We start from the raw sequence: 15,532 nt of genomic DNA, 5'->3' as shown, positions 1-15,532 counted from the left end.
CCAGGGCATGGCCTCCCTGTCTCCCTGGGACCCCCTAGAACCCTAGGCTTAAGGAGGTGCAGCCTCAGGATGAGGCTACAGAAAACAGCCCGTGGAGTTCGAGATGAGTGGTGAGTGGTGCTCGGTGCCAGGCCTCCCTATTGTGGAGCGATGGCCTGTGTCCCTGTGCGTCTCCCCCGTGCCCTCTTTAGGACATTATGTGGCAGGGTATTTATAACACAAGCAGCAGGCAGAAGTGAGGACAAGGCTGGAGCACATTCCCTCCATTGTTTACTGCCCATAAGACCAGAGCCCTGCCAAGGGGGACAACTGCACTTGTCCTTTGCAGTGAGTGAGTGAGAATTTGTCACCAAGCATAAACCCCAAGTCCCGCCACTGGTTCCACGTCCCCGTGGCTCCGCAGTGCGTGATCAGCTTTCTTAGCTGTTGACCTGTGCTGTCAGTTCCCCTGAGGTTGATCAGTGTGTTTCAGATGCTCCCTTTGTACCCCTGGAGCAAAGAGGCCACAGGGCTTCTCTAATGCTGCCCAAAAGCAGTCACAGGAGGGCAGTGCTGGGCAGGTCCTTGGGCTGGGATGAGGAGCCCCGGTTCCTGCTTCTGCAGCCAGTGGACAGCACCCCAGGAATCTGATGGAGGATGGTGTGAAAATAACTCAAAAGAATGGACTTGACGCTCTCAGAGAGAAAGAACCCTATTTCTAAATGTCAAATAAGCATAGGTACATCCAGAAGGTAGAGCCCACCGGAAAGAGGTCAGGACCACACAGCTAATGGTGACGGGAAGTGATGGTGAATAAATGTTGTCACATCAAAAAGGCCAAGTGTATGTTCAAGTGCACCGGAGGCCACCCCCATGTCAGTTTCAGTCCTATTAGAGGACATCAGCTCCTGAGAACAAGGGCTGTGAGTCTGATCAGTTCTGTCCTGCGAAGCGCCCAGGGAAAACATCATGAGGGGCTATCAGAGAGATCAAAACACGTGGAGAACATGGGGTACCCACCAAAATAAAACCCCTTCTGCCAAGGACAGCACAAACATTGTGGTAGTTAACGTAAGCCAAGTCCAAGTGCCTTAGAACTGACAGCATCTCTTCAGGCAAAGATTTCAGGAAAAGTTGCAAGCTACGGGGTGAGGGATGAACACCTAGAAGGGACATTCAGGCCTGCAGAAGGGCCCAGGGGGTGGAGGCAAGGTTGACCGTGGGGGGGACACATCTTCACAGGAGTCGGAACCAGAGCACTGGGCCAAGGTCACATCACACACGTGTATGCACAAACCACTTGCAGCACTGTCATTTAGAAAGAAACACAATTAGTTGGGATTGTGTACCATCATCCTTAGGGGCCACATGAGATATTTTTTCCTGTTCTTTTAATTAAGATTCAGCTCATATATCAAAGACCTTGTTTCCAGGCTGCAGGAAGCAGTAGGAAGGAGCCTAGGATTTTCAGTGCTGCGCATGCCCCGCCTGCCCCACCCTCTTTCTCTCAGGCAGTTCCCCCAGACACAGCGCCTCCTGTGCCACTGGGGCTCAGCGAGCAGACATCCTGTCTCTCTGCAGTTCTTGCAAAGAGATATTGAGAACACACATGTGTGCATGTGCGCGCACGCGCACACACACACAAAAAAAAAAAAAAAAAAAATTCATTCCCAAAAGGGCTGGTGAGGGCATCTATTTGGAGCATCTAATTTTCCCCTGGAGACACATGACCTCTGGAGACCTACCTTCTGCTTGCCTACCCTGCCTGGGTTCACATGGCTGTTTACATCCACAGAGTTTGGAGATGCTCCACGGAAGTCTACTGAACCCACAAAGCCACATGGATCCTTGCTATCTTGTGAATCTGTATTACTTTTGTCCTCCTGCTGTAGGAAAGACGGCTCCGCAGGTGTGCAGGCCTGTGGCACTCAGCTCATTCGTAAGAGAGATGGAGGGTGCGTACATGAATCTGCCCCGTTTGTCCAATATCAGAAATGCAGCCAGAATCAAAGGTGAGATCTCCCCCACTGTCAGTTCCAACATTTTACTCAACTCCCAGGTCTGGCTGGAAAGAGTTCAGGAGCATGATGGGGCCCAGATGCACTCCCAAGCAGAAGCCTGGACAGGCTGGGGTGCCTAGGAGCAGTCATGGGAGGCAGCAGAGTGGAATTCAGTGGCTCTGCTGGCTCTTCCTCAGCTTCCTTGGGCTTGATACATGGTTGCCATGACCACTGGAGGAAGTGTGTTATTTCCTAGTATGAAGATGCCCCTCCTTGAGCATCTTAAATCCCGTGTGCCCACACCCATATGCCTTCATACTTTTGGGGAGAAATAAGGACAGAGAAAGGAAACCCCTAAAGAGAGGGATCAACAGAGAGAAAGAGATGAGTTCTTTCCAGCTTCCCGCCCAAAAACCTTTCCATGAAGCGGCCCGCCTCTCTGTTGCTGCGTCCCCCACCCCCTCCAACAACCCTATTACATCCTTCTGCCTCTGCCCCTGGACAGAGAAAGAGTTCATTCAAAAGCAAAGGTCAGAAAGGAGCATAGGTCCCTTTCCCCCATCCCCAGACCCAAGTCCCTCAAAAACAATCAAATATAAAGCAGAGATTAAATTATCACTAAGCTAATTATGGGAATCACACTTAGGCGGGCTGCCAGGAAGCAAGGTCAGCAAGCAAGAGGCATTAACATGAAAGGCAGATGCAAGAAGCGCTTTAAAAAGCAACTGGGAGGCCCATTACCCCCACCCCCGGGGGAAACAGAGACCACTCTGATATTGGAGGCATTGTCCATCTGGGCAAGAGTCAGAGCATTTGACAGCTAAATAGCTGTACTCTGTCATCGTCTCGAGGCCAAAGTGGGTAAGTCAGAGGTAAACTGATTAGATGGCATGTTGCAAATGTTCCAGAGAGCACAAGATGGTACAGTGGCTTCATCTAAGGGGGCGGAGTCCAAGGGGGACCATGCTCAAGTTGCAAAGAGAAGGTCTGCAGGCTCTTAACGGTGCATGTGGGATGGGGGAGGCATGATTGTGCTGGGTAAATATAGGTATGTGTGTGAATCAGGAACTTGTGAGTGTTTCTGACTATGAATGTGGCAGAGAGGTACACACAGCCACGCATGTTGAAGTATGTATTCATCTCCCTGAAAACAGAAGGTGAGGAGCTTGGAGAGAATCAGAGGGCCCCTCCCAGCATAACTGCAACTGGGCAATCCCCTGTGAGCTTTCTGGGTTGCCAGGTTCCTCACATTGCTTCTACTAGCTCAACCATGAACATCTGTATCATGTTGCCGGGTTATGGATGTTCGATATTTCCTCATGCATCAACAACAGGATGCAAATTTTTAAAATGTTGGCCAAAAACACAGCAATTCACAAAATGAGATTAAGGGCTAAAAAATCAATGTTTTTCAAGCAACCTGTAGGAGGGTTTTCTCCACTCAGCATGTCAACTCTTCCTGTCTCTTGCCTTTTGCAGAGAAAAGCTAGCGGGGGGAGAAGACTGACTAGGAGCTGGTCTAGAGTCAGGGCCTGCTGTGGGTTCCGGCCCTCAGAAACTGAGTTCAAAGGGCAATGTCCTGCCTGTGTCCAGAGTGAATTTTTGGAATTCATGGTCAGCAAAGTAGTTTCAGGGGGAAAGTGGGAGAATCTTTGGAAGTCCAATTGCTGAGAGAAAATTAATTTGCAAGGCTCTATCTAATTGTAGGGAAAAGAAAGGATTCAATAAATTTGGATAATTTAATTATCTCAGAGACATCTGCTGAGCACAATCTAATCATTGTATTTCAGTAGAAAAGTGCCCTCACTCACGAGGAAAAACTAAATTTGGGGTGATACAAACATCCAGAGCCTGACTAATGGAAGAATGAATGAACAATTAGTTTCAGTTTTAGGAGAAAAAAAGTAAATCACAAGAAAACCATATGAGAGAGGTTTTATTTTCTAAAAAAAATCTTTAACACTATGTCTGGGGTTGATTACATAAAATCTGTCACGTCCTACCTTTTGGGCATGTTCTTCTTCAACATTAAGCAAGGAGAGACCATGAGAAATTTAAGATAAGAAACACCTAGCACATTAGAAATGACCTAGGAGGTGATTTTTGGTTGACGTTTGCAATAACAATGCTTATGACAAACTGTATTGAAATACTTTCTGCCCTCACCTCCCACCTTCCCCACACACATATACAGAAGGCTCTTCGTGGGCAGGGTTGCTCTCCTCCACCATTCACTTTGGCTGGGCCACTGAAATGGAGTGGCAATGACATGCACCACCTCAGAGCAGCAGCTTTAGTAGCCATGATGGGGTTCTTCCACCTCGCTTCTCCCTCTTGCAATGAGATTGTTATGTCCCAGAGAGGGGCTGCCCTTTGACATCTTCCCCTGATAAAGGATATAGAGTGCCGCTGCTGCCAACCCAGAGCTCATGTGAACACAAGTTAGAAATAATTTCTGTTGTTGCCAGACACTTAAATTTGGGGGTTATTTGTTACTGCAACACAACTTAACCGAAGCTAGCTGATACCCTACCACCACACACACACACACACACACACACACTGTGAGACCCTAAGTCCCCATGGTCAGTCTTCAAATATATTTTTATTAAGCAATTGTTACCCTCAGGGTAGTACTGTAGGGCACCTTTGATTTATTTGGGGCAAAGTTTAAACACACTGGAAGAAAAAGATGAGCTATATTGATGAATCGTATTTTTCATGTGAAGAAATTAAGCATATTCTTTTTAGAAAAAAAAAATCTCAGCTACATATGTTGAAACCACCTATTGCCCATAATTTCTGGTATTAATAAGTGATTAAATAAAAAATCAAATTGATAACATTGATACATTACAAGGCTATTTATTTTAGGAAGGAATTCCTCAATTTAGAAAAAGTTCATTGGTTTCCATCAATAAACTCGCATTCCTTACCCAAAAGCTCATGACCTTTTCATTAGCCAAAGAAGCCTAGGGCCTAGTTGAAGCAGAGAAGCAGACAGTACTGTCAGCATCCCTGAGGCCATGGCCTGCCCCAGTTATGGGTGGTCTAATGTCCCCAGCTGCCACACTGGCTCCACCTGGCTGAGGGCACTTTCAGCAAACAATATGGAAGTTCAGGTCCACCCAGGACCAAAGCCCATCCTGCCTCATTAAACTTCATTGGATCTGAGAAAGACTCACTTTCTAAGTGAGGTTTAAAGTGTATCTTCCTTTTCCAAGTCTGGTGTGTCCAAGGGAAGACCCAGAACTACTGTGATCATAAAGATCCATTAAGATATTCTGCTAACCTGATACATCAAATATGATTATAATCACATGCCACCTTTCAAAAAATCTGTTTGTCCATCATGAGAAGATAGTAATAGAAGAATCCTGATAGAAAATAATGGATACATGCTGTGCTTTTTCATCAGGGGGAAGGTAGGACAAAAAGCAAAGAACCAAATTATCACTGGAGTAAATATTGGTAAATTACCAGAAAGATAAGTTAAAGGCGTCATCAACTTATAGATCTTTCAAAATGGACCAAAGATAACTAATCACCTTCACTATTATCAAAATCCACAACATGGATAAGATTCCTGTGTAACCTTGGATGTCATCCTGCCAGGGGCTGAAATCACAATCGGCACCTGAGATTCCCATGGGAAGTCCTGGAAAGCAGTAGAATTGAGTTTAACTTTGGACACAATGATGAAAGCAAGTCCTAAGGTGGCTTCAGCACCACTGTAGCCCCTCAAGTGCAGTGATCCCAGGACACCGTCCAGCCCAGCATGCTCACATCTTGGTGGGCAGGCAGGTGGGAGCAGTTCAGGAGAAACACCATCTATGACTTTTCTTCCCCGCCCTTTTATCCCAATGCCCCAGAAATCCTTTCTAGGAAAAGAATATTCTGGAAAGTGACTCAAAAGGGGTCCCAGCAGAAAACGTAGGACCAGGTGAGGCACTGGGGAAGAGGGGTGCCAGAAGTTTCAGTAGCCAGAGAGCAGTGCCAAGGAGGCGGGGGTATCCCTGAGCCCACCCAGTCTTTGGCTAGCTTATTCCAAGGGCACCAACAGGCCACAGCAGGTCAGTGACGTGGACCTGAGTCTCCACCCACCTATTCCTGTAACACAGGATGTGAGCCTTAGGCTCCAGACTGAGCAACAGAGATCATGCCCCAGCAAGGGACATCAGGGGTGGCTTGGGGGACAGGGTGCTGCTCCTTATGCATCCTCTGTACCCTTTTAAAAGGAGACTCAACTTTCAACATTGAGGCAGACATGGTGGATAGCAGCGCCTCAGGCCTTCCTTCACCCATAGTCATCCTGGGCAAATTGGTCAAAATAATGTGTGTGAAGGGATCTTTGGCACAACGTGACACACTGGCAAGGAGAACACAGCGAGGGCTGAGAGGCAAACGGCGAGGACAGAGGACAGGGGCGGAGAGGAGAGCCCAGGAGCTCAAGTTTGGGCTGGGAGTTTAGAAAGAAAGAGAAGGTTGGATCCTTAGGTGCCGAGAGGGGCGCATGATGACCACGAGCCACACAGATAGACCCACTGTGACCCAGCTCTGCTCCAGAGGGCTTGCAGAGCCGGATGGGCTCTGACCAAGCACAAGCAGCCATCTTCCAAACAAGCCAAGGCAGAGACCCGGATGCCGGGCAACAGGAAGACACATCCAGCACCCACAGTTGCACAGGCTGCTGGGTGAGACTGTCCACAGGACAGCCCAGCACACAGCAAGTGTCCCTGCCACAGGTCAGGGGTAGGTGGAGGAGCACAGTGTGTCTGCTTCCCAGAAAATCTTCCACCTCCCCACAGACACCCCCACCCGCTGCAGGATCCCAGCTGGGTGCAACCTGTGCTGAAGGGGACCTGGCGGTGTAGGGAGGCTGCGGCTGGAGCAGCCGTGTAGGCAGCCGCGGAGGTGGGGATCCTGCTGCCTCTCGGGTGGGAGCCTCCTCCTCGGTGTTTAAATTTAACAAGGCTCTTGAGTACTCACGATACGAAGGCCCGGCCGACACTGGGGGCTCCGTGTCCTCCGTGTGTCAGCCGTTCACACGGACCAGGCTGTGGGCCGCGGGGCTGGACAGGCCGGGTGAGGTCAGTTTTGTTTTGTTCTTCCTAACTATGAGAGTAAGAGGATTCGAGCTGCATCAGGAAGATGAATCTGCCAGTCTTTATAGGATGGATTAAATAAGTGAGCATCCAGAGACAGGAAAATTAGCCGCGGCTCCCCAAGCACCAACACAGAGACGCAGAGACAGGGCAGGCCTGAGGGAATGAAAGGAAGCTTCTGGCCAATAGCCAGGCTGGCCACGTACAGGAGGCGGCCAGGTGACCACCTCCTCTCACAGACCTAGAGGCAAGACTTACCTCCAGTGACCGAGGAAGGCCTCAGGTAAAGTCCATATGTTACTATATAAATCAGCAAAGGGTAGACCTTCCATTAAAATATATGACCTCAGGGAACTCAGCCTGTCCCTTTTATCATGGGCAAAACAGAGGTTTTCAGATTTACCCCAAAAAGAAACACAGAGGATGACATAAGATGAGGTGTGTAATGTGCACAGAGTCCTGGGACAGTGCCTGATACCTCCCTGGGATCCAAAGTACCTAAGGGAGCTTCCCCCATCCTCTTCCCCCATCCTCTTTCCCACCAGCCCCAGTCAGCCCAAAGCGACTCTCCCTAAGGAGCCGGGAGACCCCCGCTGTAGCCCATGTCAGGAGGCTGCACTCTCTGTGGCCACACACAGCCACTGATTTGAAGGCCAATTCTCTCTCCTCTCCCTTCACCAAGCACCGCCCTTTCCCTGATGATCAGAGCCCTTGGCATGGCCCACCAGAGCTGCACTCCTTTGCTAAGGATGGGGTGACTCCTGCTCAGCCCCCAATTCTCCATTACAGCTGCACAATCAGAACCTTGGGAAGGCAGAAGATGTGCCCGGGCCACTGTCATTCCAAGCAAGGCTGTACCATCTCTAGAGCACTGAAAGCATTGGTCCAGGCACCTTCGATGGCCCCGATACAAAGCCCTAAGTGGTAGGAGCCACTACAAGGCCCCAGGGTCCCCACTTCCTGGTATTCACGTCCTGTGGAGTTCCTTACTCCTGGACATGAGCCAGGCCAAATGGTGGCTTCTAACGCCCAGAGTACTACAAAAGCACTGACATGTCACTTCTAGGACCAGCTTTCAAAAAGATGATGGCCTTCTTCTTGCTCGCCCCCTCTCATTTTCTCTCTCTCCTCTTGCTCTAGAGAAGCCAGTGCCCTGTTTTGTTGGGGTGTGAGCAATCCTGATGGCAAAGAACCGACGTCCTCTCTGTGAGGACCTGAGGCTGGCCAACAGCCACACAGGTGACGCTGGAAGCTGATTCTTCACCAAGCTGACTGCAGCCCACCCAACACTCGACCACAGCCTGTAGGACCCAGCTAAGCATGCCGGGATTCCTGACCTGCAAAGGCGTATGACGGTGAACATTGTCCTCAGCCTCTGTGTCTGGGGCAGTTTGGGCATTCCCCTGTGTCACCTGGGCCAGGACAGAAGGTGTGAAATGGATGCGACAGACTTGACGGAGGGCAAAACATCACCGGGGAGGTTTTTACAAGAAGCCAGAGCTGCTAGAGAAAGACACCACTGAGAAGCAGCCCAGTGGCCACCTTCACCAAAGTCCCTAAAAACAAGTGGGAACTCCAAGTGGACCCCCAATCAGAGCATCAATGGTGGACTGTAAATCAATCCAGGTGCCACCACTTTCCCCATCAAAGTAGCCACAGAAGTCTTTGCAATTTCCGGTATCAAAGCCCTCCCTTGGGTCTCTCCTCGATGAGAACCTTCAAAGCTACTGACATCCAGACCCTATTCCCTCCCATCCAGGGTCTAGCAGGGATGAGCCCAGCAGTAAGGGACCTCTGCAGCTGGGGCCCACCTGTCCTTTGCTTTCTGCCTCCCACCCCCCTCCTCTGCACACCATGTCACTCATCTCTTTGTTGTCTTGGTTACATGGCCAGGCTCCTGATATGCTGCTAGTTTTCATTCTAATGATATGTTCTTGTAAAGTACAATATTTTACTTCAATTGCATGTGTCACTGGATAAATTCCTCCAGCGCGTCTGACATTTGTGTATCAGCTGATGGAATGCGCTCTATGATTTGGGGCGTTTCTGCGGCACTTTCTTCAATCTTAATGTCTTTGCATTTTAATTTACGATCAGAATCTTTCTATACAAATGAATATCCACACACACACACACATATGATTCCAAAAAGTGGCACATGTATCAATAAATCTTGAATTGACAAAGCTCATTTCAAATGATCTCTTTAAATCACATGCAGTCGCAATGATCATTTGGAAGAGAGGATGACAAGAGCCGTTGAAGTCGTGTTTGCTGGGGATGGCAACCTGCGCCCCAAGGGGAAGTGGGAGGAGAAGGTGTGTGTGCTCAGCCATCAGATTGGAGCCTGGAGAGGGCTGAGACCATGCTAAGGACTCCTCCCCACACTTGTTTGTGTCAGTGCTGAGTGGACACTTGAGATTCCCCCCAGAGATGTGTGGGGAAGGTAGGGGGGCCCATGGGCAGAGTCGTGAGAAAAAGGAAAGGGGAGAAGATTGGGCTGGTGGGGCAACATGTTAAAAGGTTGGTCAAGTCAGGGCTTACTGGTGTTCAAGAGCATAAAATCAGTCCAGGAGGACAGTACCCAGCTTTGTTGCTCTCCTTATCAGCGTAACAAGGGGGAAAGTATATAACACAGCAGAGGAGACTGGGATGACGAAAGAGGAAGGCACAGGAGGAGCAGACAGGTTGGCACAAGGCAAAACTGCCCTGAAGGGCCAGTTTGAGATCCCCAGGATGGGCAGACTGATGACGCAAGGGCTGTCTGTTCCTTTCTGTTCCTTTCTGCCCGTGCCTAACCACGGGTAAACTTGAGGCGCTCAGGTTTGAGAAGCACCTCGTGCGGCAGAGCAGACCGACCACACGTGGATCAACTATACGAACCCACAGGTTTCTAGTCATGTGGAGATCTAAGACGGGGCCTCCATTTCTTTCCTGATCTTTCCACCCATCTATGGAGCTTTACCTGCCATGAATTTATTTTTAAAGTGGATTCATATTTCCAGAGGAGTTTTACAAAGAATTCCTGGGTGTATCTGGAAACTGGCAGAGCAGCGGCTGGAACCTCTGATCTGCTATTGCTCTGAGACTCAAGGACTGAAAACCCGCACACAGAGGAGGACACCAGCTCCAAGCTGTCTGTCTGCACAACTCTGCTTCTGGCTGATCTCCCTCCTAGACTCAGAGAGCCTAGGGAACACACGCAAATCAATTTTAAAACACATTCAAGGGGTAAAAAATTAGGATAATTAAATTAATCTGCATGACAATTGCCAATAAAAGTGATTTTTTGTGTTTTATGCTGCTATTGACTCTGCAGGTGGACGCACATGCAGTTCTCAGCCAGAGAGGCTGGTCTGGCCTGGAGCGTGCACGCTTACAGCAAGAGCACCAGAGCTCTGCCTAACCAGATCCAGAGCTCCACCCTGTAAGCACGAGCCGTTCAGCCCAGCAAAAACATCCGGGAAAGACGCAATCACAAAACGAAAGAAGCAATCACACCTCAAGTGGAAGTTTATGATGTTTTGGTTCACAATGAAAGTTAGTCTCTCCCGCTAACGTCAGACAGTAATTCACTGCTGAGCAGTCGCCATAAAATATGATCACTTAGCGAGAGGAAGCAAGGTGCAGCGAGGATTTTTGCAGAAATATTTAAGCAAAGGAATCTTGTCTTTCTGAGAGCACACTGACCTGATTACCCCAACTTGGGTCAAAGGCTTTCAGATTTGGGTGGTCAACCCAAGGCAAGTCAAGACGGTGTTTCCCTTCTGATTTTTACCTGTGGCTGAAATTTTAACAGTCTGTGGATTATTTCTAAGTTCCTAGGTACCTCCTAATGAGTGTAACGTTTCTGTGCTGTATTTCTTAAGAGCACACACCTTTAACACTCACTGTGGGAAAGGGCTGCCCATGCTGTCTATAACACACACACTCACACCAGAAAACATCAAAGACATCCAAATTGGCACTTTCCTCACCTCCTTTCCCCTTGCCTCATGTGATGTGTGCACTTGAGGAGTGAAATTACGGTCATCAAAGGCAAGGTTGCAAATGACTGGGACTCACACCTTTTAAACACAATGAAAAGTCAGTAATTTTGAAGGGCAGCCTATGGATAGCTACAGTCTAGCCCCTGGGTCCCTAAAACCCAGAGCCAAACTTCCTTATTCTCAGTAAACCCCCAGCCTCCTTTCTGCCCACCCTGCCCACTTTGAGTCCCTTGTCATGCTGCAAAGAACTCTGAAGGGCCCTCGACGCACACAGGAGATTATTACAGGGCTCGGGGACACCAACTCTGTAATTACGGCTACCGTATGATTTCCATTATTCTCACCCCCTGATCTCGGTCGCTCACAAAACTTGCTGCAAAATCCTCCCGCAGCCCCAAGTTTGTCACGGCTGGGCCTCGGCCCAAAGGGTGGCCAGGGGCGTGATAAGCTCAGGGGGAAAGCAAGTCAGATAGCACAAGGAAAGGGGCGTGGCACCCAGAGAGCTAGGGCGGTGGAAAATTTATTGTTTAGGAAAAATAAATAAACGGGCCACTTTTGCTTTTTATTATTTCAAACAACAGGCACCGTGGCCCAGCCTTCCTTTCCCACTCCGACTGTCCCCCTGGGCCAGCTGTGCTGAGCTGGCAGAAGCAGTTGCTGGGCTTGAGCAGAACTGTTAAGAGGCTGCCAGTCTGAGCCCACGGAGCAGCAAGTGTGGCCCCATGATGGCTCCTCTTCCCAGGGGAACGATGGCTCGGTCCCCCCACACAACCCTTCTGCTCTTGGCTTTCAAATTTTATGCCTCAGCGGCCCCACCAATGCTCTGGAAATTAAATACAATGTCCCAAGTGGCTGAAAGAAAACTATATAAACCCACCAAGGGAGAAGATGGGAACCGCCAGCCCGAGGTGACTTGGCTCCTGCCACCTGTCCCTGCCAGTCTCTGAGGGTCGTTTCTAAGTGTCCACCCATGCTCCTGGGCTGTCCTCCTCCCCACTCCTGGGATGTGCTGTGCATGAGCTCCCTGGGAAGGGACAGGGGACATTGCCAACTGCCAGCTGCCTCAATCTACCCTCGGACCAACAGCACGCATCTGCAAGGTGACTCTCTCAGGTTTACGGCGCAACCATGACTTGAAAACGTGTGTTTTTCTCCCCCTCAATGAGCCTGTTATGTGCACTGAACTTTCTATGTTAATTTCACTGACAGGTCAGACAACAACAATAAATAAATAAATCCTCATCCAAGTTTCATTCTGTCTTGCCAGTGAGTTGCATGATCCTCTGGCTGTCGGTAGGAAATTTGGCAGATAGGACTTTGAGGTCAATGGAGGATGTCACTTTTTCTATTGCACTGAGACTGGGCTCACTGCAGGGAAGGGCCAAGCACCCCCATAGTGTGCTGCCTCTTTATTTATTCTCAGTAGTGCTTATTCCCATGGGAGCAGGCAAGATGGTCAAGGGACGCTGGATGGGATGGTAAGAGAACCAGTCAGCTTTCCATCACTCTAACAGAACACTGAGATAAATAACTTACGGGTAAACCATTTATTTCTGACTCATGGTTTGGGAAGTGCCAATTTAAGTTCTGTTGGCCCCACTGTTGGGGGCCTGCAGAGTGGCAGTACATGGTGACCAGAGTTTGTGGTGGAGCAAAACTGCTTACACCAGATCCAGGGAGCAAAAGGAAAAGGGCAGGCACCAGGGTCCCAAGACCCCCTTCAAGGAAGGCTTGCCTCCCGGGACCTCAGGTCCTCCCGTCGGCTCCCCTCCCCAAGGTTGCACCACATTCCAAAGCACCACCCCCAGGGACCAGGTCCTTTGGAGGAAATTTGAGATCCAAATTACAGCAATAACACCTTTGGGATTTAGGGTTCACTTTTTGCAGCCAACTGAAACCATCAAATAACAGCAAAAGCAGCCATCTGAACAACCAAGGAAGTGCCCACCAGAGCCCTGCCTGCTCGGTGGCTTACGTGCTCCTCTCCTTGGTGCCCGCGGAGGCCCACGGGACACAACTGCAGCAAGACTGGTGGCTGACTGCCCGCCCACTGCCAGCCGGAAGTCACAGACTGAGGGACCAAGGCACTGGAGTCGCCAGCATTTCCCAGCAGCTGCAGGTGATGGGAGGAAGGACCAGGAAGGCGCCAACAGTCACACCCAGGAGCTGTGTGGGGACATCACCCCCACGCCTTCCAGCATCATCTCCAGGCCTCCACAAAACTCAGTTCAGTACATGAGTGGGCATCACAAGGAGCCATGAGCGAGACAAAGTTCAGTTGTACTTACTGTGTTCTCAGAAAAGGCAGGAACCCATGAAAGGGGATTTTTGAAGATGTGTAGACAAATGGGGAAATCGTTTTTTGGTTTTGACACAGATGACAGGACCCTAAAGTCTGGTAATTATGTCCTCCTGGGCAGTGCCACACAGGCAGGACATTGTTCGTCACCCTCACAGAGTGTGCCATGAACCTCCAGCAGTGGACACTGCCTTCTTTTCCAGATGTTTCCCACTCAATGCTCCACATGCACATCCCCGCTCACACACATGTCTTGCCTTCTACACTGTCACATTCCAGACCTACAGATGGTGCCACAAAGGTATCGAGTTCAACAGAAAGAAAAATTTCTGAGTCGTTGCATAGTTGGCTGGTAGATCAGAAATAACCTTCTAAATATGGCACAGAACATTTCACCTGGACCATCCAAAGCTAATGCCCAGAAATACAGCAAAGAGAAAAGTAGGGATCAAGGTTCAGTCTCCATCACACAGTGCCTCTTTACTTAGCCCGAATCACACAACATCCAGAGAATTCTAAGGCAAGTCCATCACCAAAAGGTCATAGGAAAGGACTGAAGTACAACTATCAGTCAACAGAATATAAGATGGAGAGCGTATAGTCTTAGAAAGACTTCTCACACCATCAAGGAAGACATGCTGTGGAGCCAGCTTCAATCCAGTGAAACAGAAAACCCTGAGCGAGGAGCGTCCCTGGGTGGACGGGCTCTCCCAACACTGCTGACAAGCCAAGATTATCCAACACCCCCAGAGCCAGCCAGCTTCTGGGGGTCAAGGAGGACAGTCCAGGTCCTTGGACCATATTTCCACCTCACCTTAGGCAATTCCTATTCTTGCATGGCCTCCACATCTCCTTGTCCCACAAGTTGGCTTTTAGCCCCATTAGCAACTCTAACAGGTCTGCATGTTCCTCCATCTGTTCCCTAAATGGATTCCAGATGGATGTACCAGCCAGAAGGGCTGGAGCAAGAGGAACAGGCCTGCCCTGCCCCCTCCTCCCCCCTGCCCACTTCCCCAGCCACCCAGACCTAATAAAGCCCTTGCCGCAGGGCACTAGCCCAAGTTGAACAGAGTACACTGTTTGGAATGATAGAGGAAGCGTGCACGCAAACCTTTCCTAGGGAAGAGTGCACCACACACTCACAACAGCCTGGTTCTCACAACAACCAAGGACAAAGGCATTAAAAAAAGAAGAAGAAGAAAAAGGCAATCATCCTGACCTCCAGCAGCCTATCTCCCTACGTCAGACCAGTCTTACAGCCCGTCAGGCGCACAGGAGTAAGAAACCATGAGATAATATCATCCCGGGGGAGCAGCCTGTCTCCACAATCATCCACCAGCAGCACCTCATCCCTACCTTCTTCAGCTTGCCACTCTTGGTGCCCACGAAGGCTAGAGAGTGATTCTTGTAGACGTAGGCAATGACGGAAGTCATGCGGTCCCTGTCCTCCGTGAAGACAGGGATGCCACGCACCATCTCGGACACTCCCAGGGGAGCATTCATATCCAGGCCACAGAAGTTGTCATCGATGGTTAAGAGCTGAAAGTAAAAAAGAGACGAATCAAAAAGGAGCTTCAGGGCCATTGTCAGAGAACTCTAGAGCCAGAAGAATCCTGGATCTAGTACAAATCCTCCCTTTTTAAAGGGACAAGCTCAGCAGTAGAGGAATTTAGTGACCTGTCAGCAGTCACTTACAGAGGCAGCTGCAGGACAATGACAAAAGAGAATCCCTGGGGTCTCTTCTCACCAGACTCCGTGACCTCTCTGCCCCTCCTCGGACCCTTCCAGGCACCATCTTGGTAGCTTTGATTGCCTGTCATCACCGGCACATGGAGAAGCATTGGGCCAGTATCTGATGAGCATGGCATGGAGAGCTGGGCTCAGGTGTAAGAGGGAAGCAATCTTCACATGTACACACCTGCTGTGGAGCAGACGTGCCAGTGGAAATAAAGAACTAGACGCATGAATGCATAACTAACAGTCACAGCAGAGGCCTGTGCAGGTGATCAGCTGGGGAAAGGAGGAGCAGGAGAGGGAAGTCCGTGGAACTTCCCGTCTTACGGAACCACGGTAGTCCCTCACCAGCCAATCCTAGGGCACCCCCATCTCTTAGGGCACAGCAAAGAGGGGCGACCTTGACCTTGTCCTGCTTGCAACTTG

General features: G+C 49.7%; 1 protein-coding gene across 5 annotated transcripts in view; it reads right to left on the bottom strand.

Moving 5' to 3' along the window:
* The window catches only part of Plxna4 (plexin A4), a 353,319-nt gene that overhangs the window by 320,678 nt on the left and 17,109 nt on the right, over nt 1-15,532 (bottom strand). For all 5 annotated transcript variants that reach the window (XM_077110456.1, XM_076860344.2, XM_076860325.2 and 2 more), the window contains exon 2: nt 14,729-14,911. In XM_077110456.1, coding sequence (XP_076966571.1) covers nt 14,729-14,911 — 183 coding nt within the window. The remainder of the gene's footprint in view (nt 1-14,728; nt 14,912-15,532) is intronic.

Source organism: Callospermophilus lateralis, chromosome 1 (assembly GCF_048772815.1).
Source record: "Callospermophilus lateralis isolate mCalLat2 chromosome 1, mCalLat2.hap1, whole genome shotgun sequence".
Taxonomy (NCBI): Eukaryota; Metazoa; Chordata; class Mammalia; order Rodentia; family Sciuridae; genus Callospermophilus; species Callospermophilus lateralis.
This window is presented reverse-complemented; position numbering and strand designations above follow the sequence as displayed.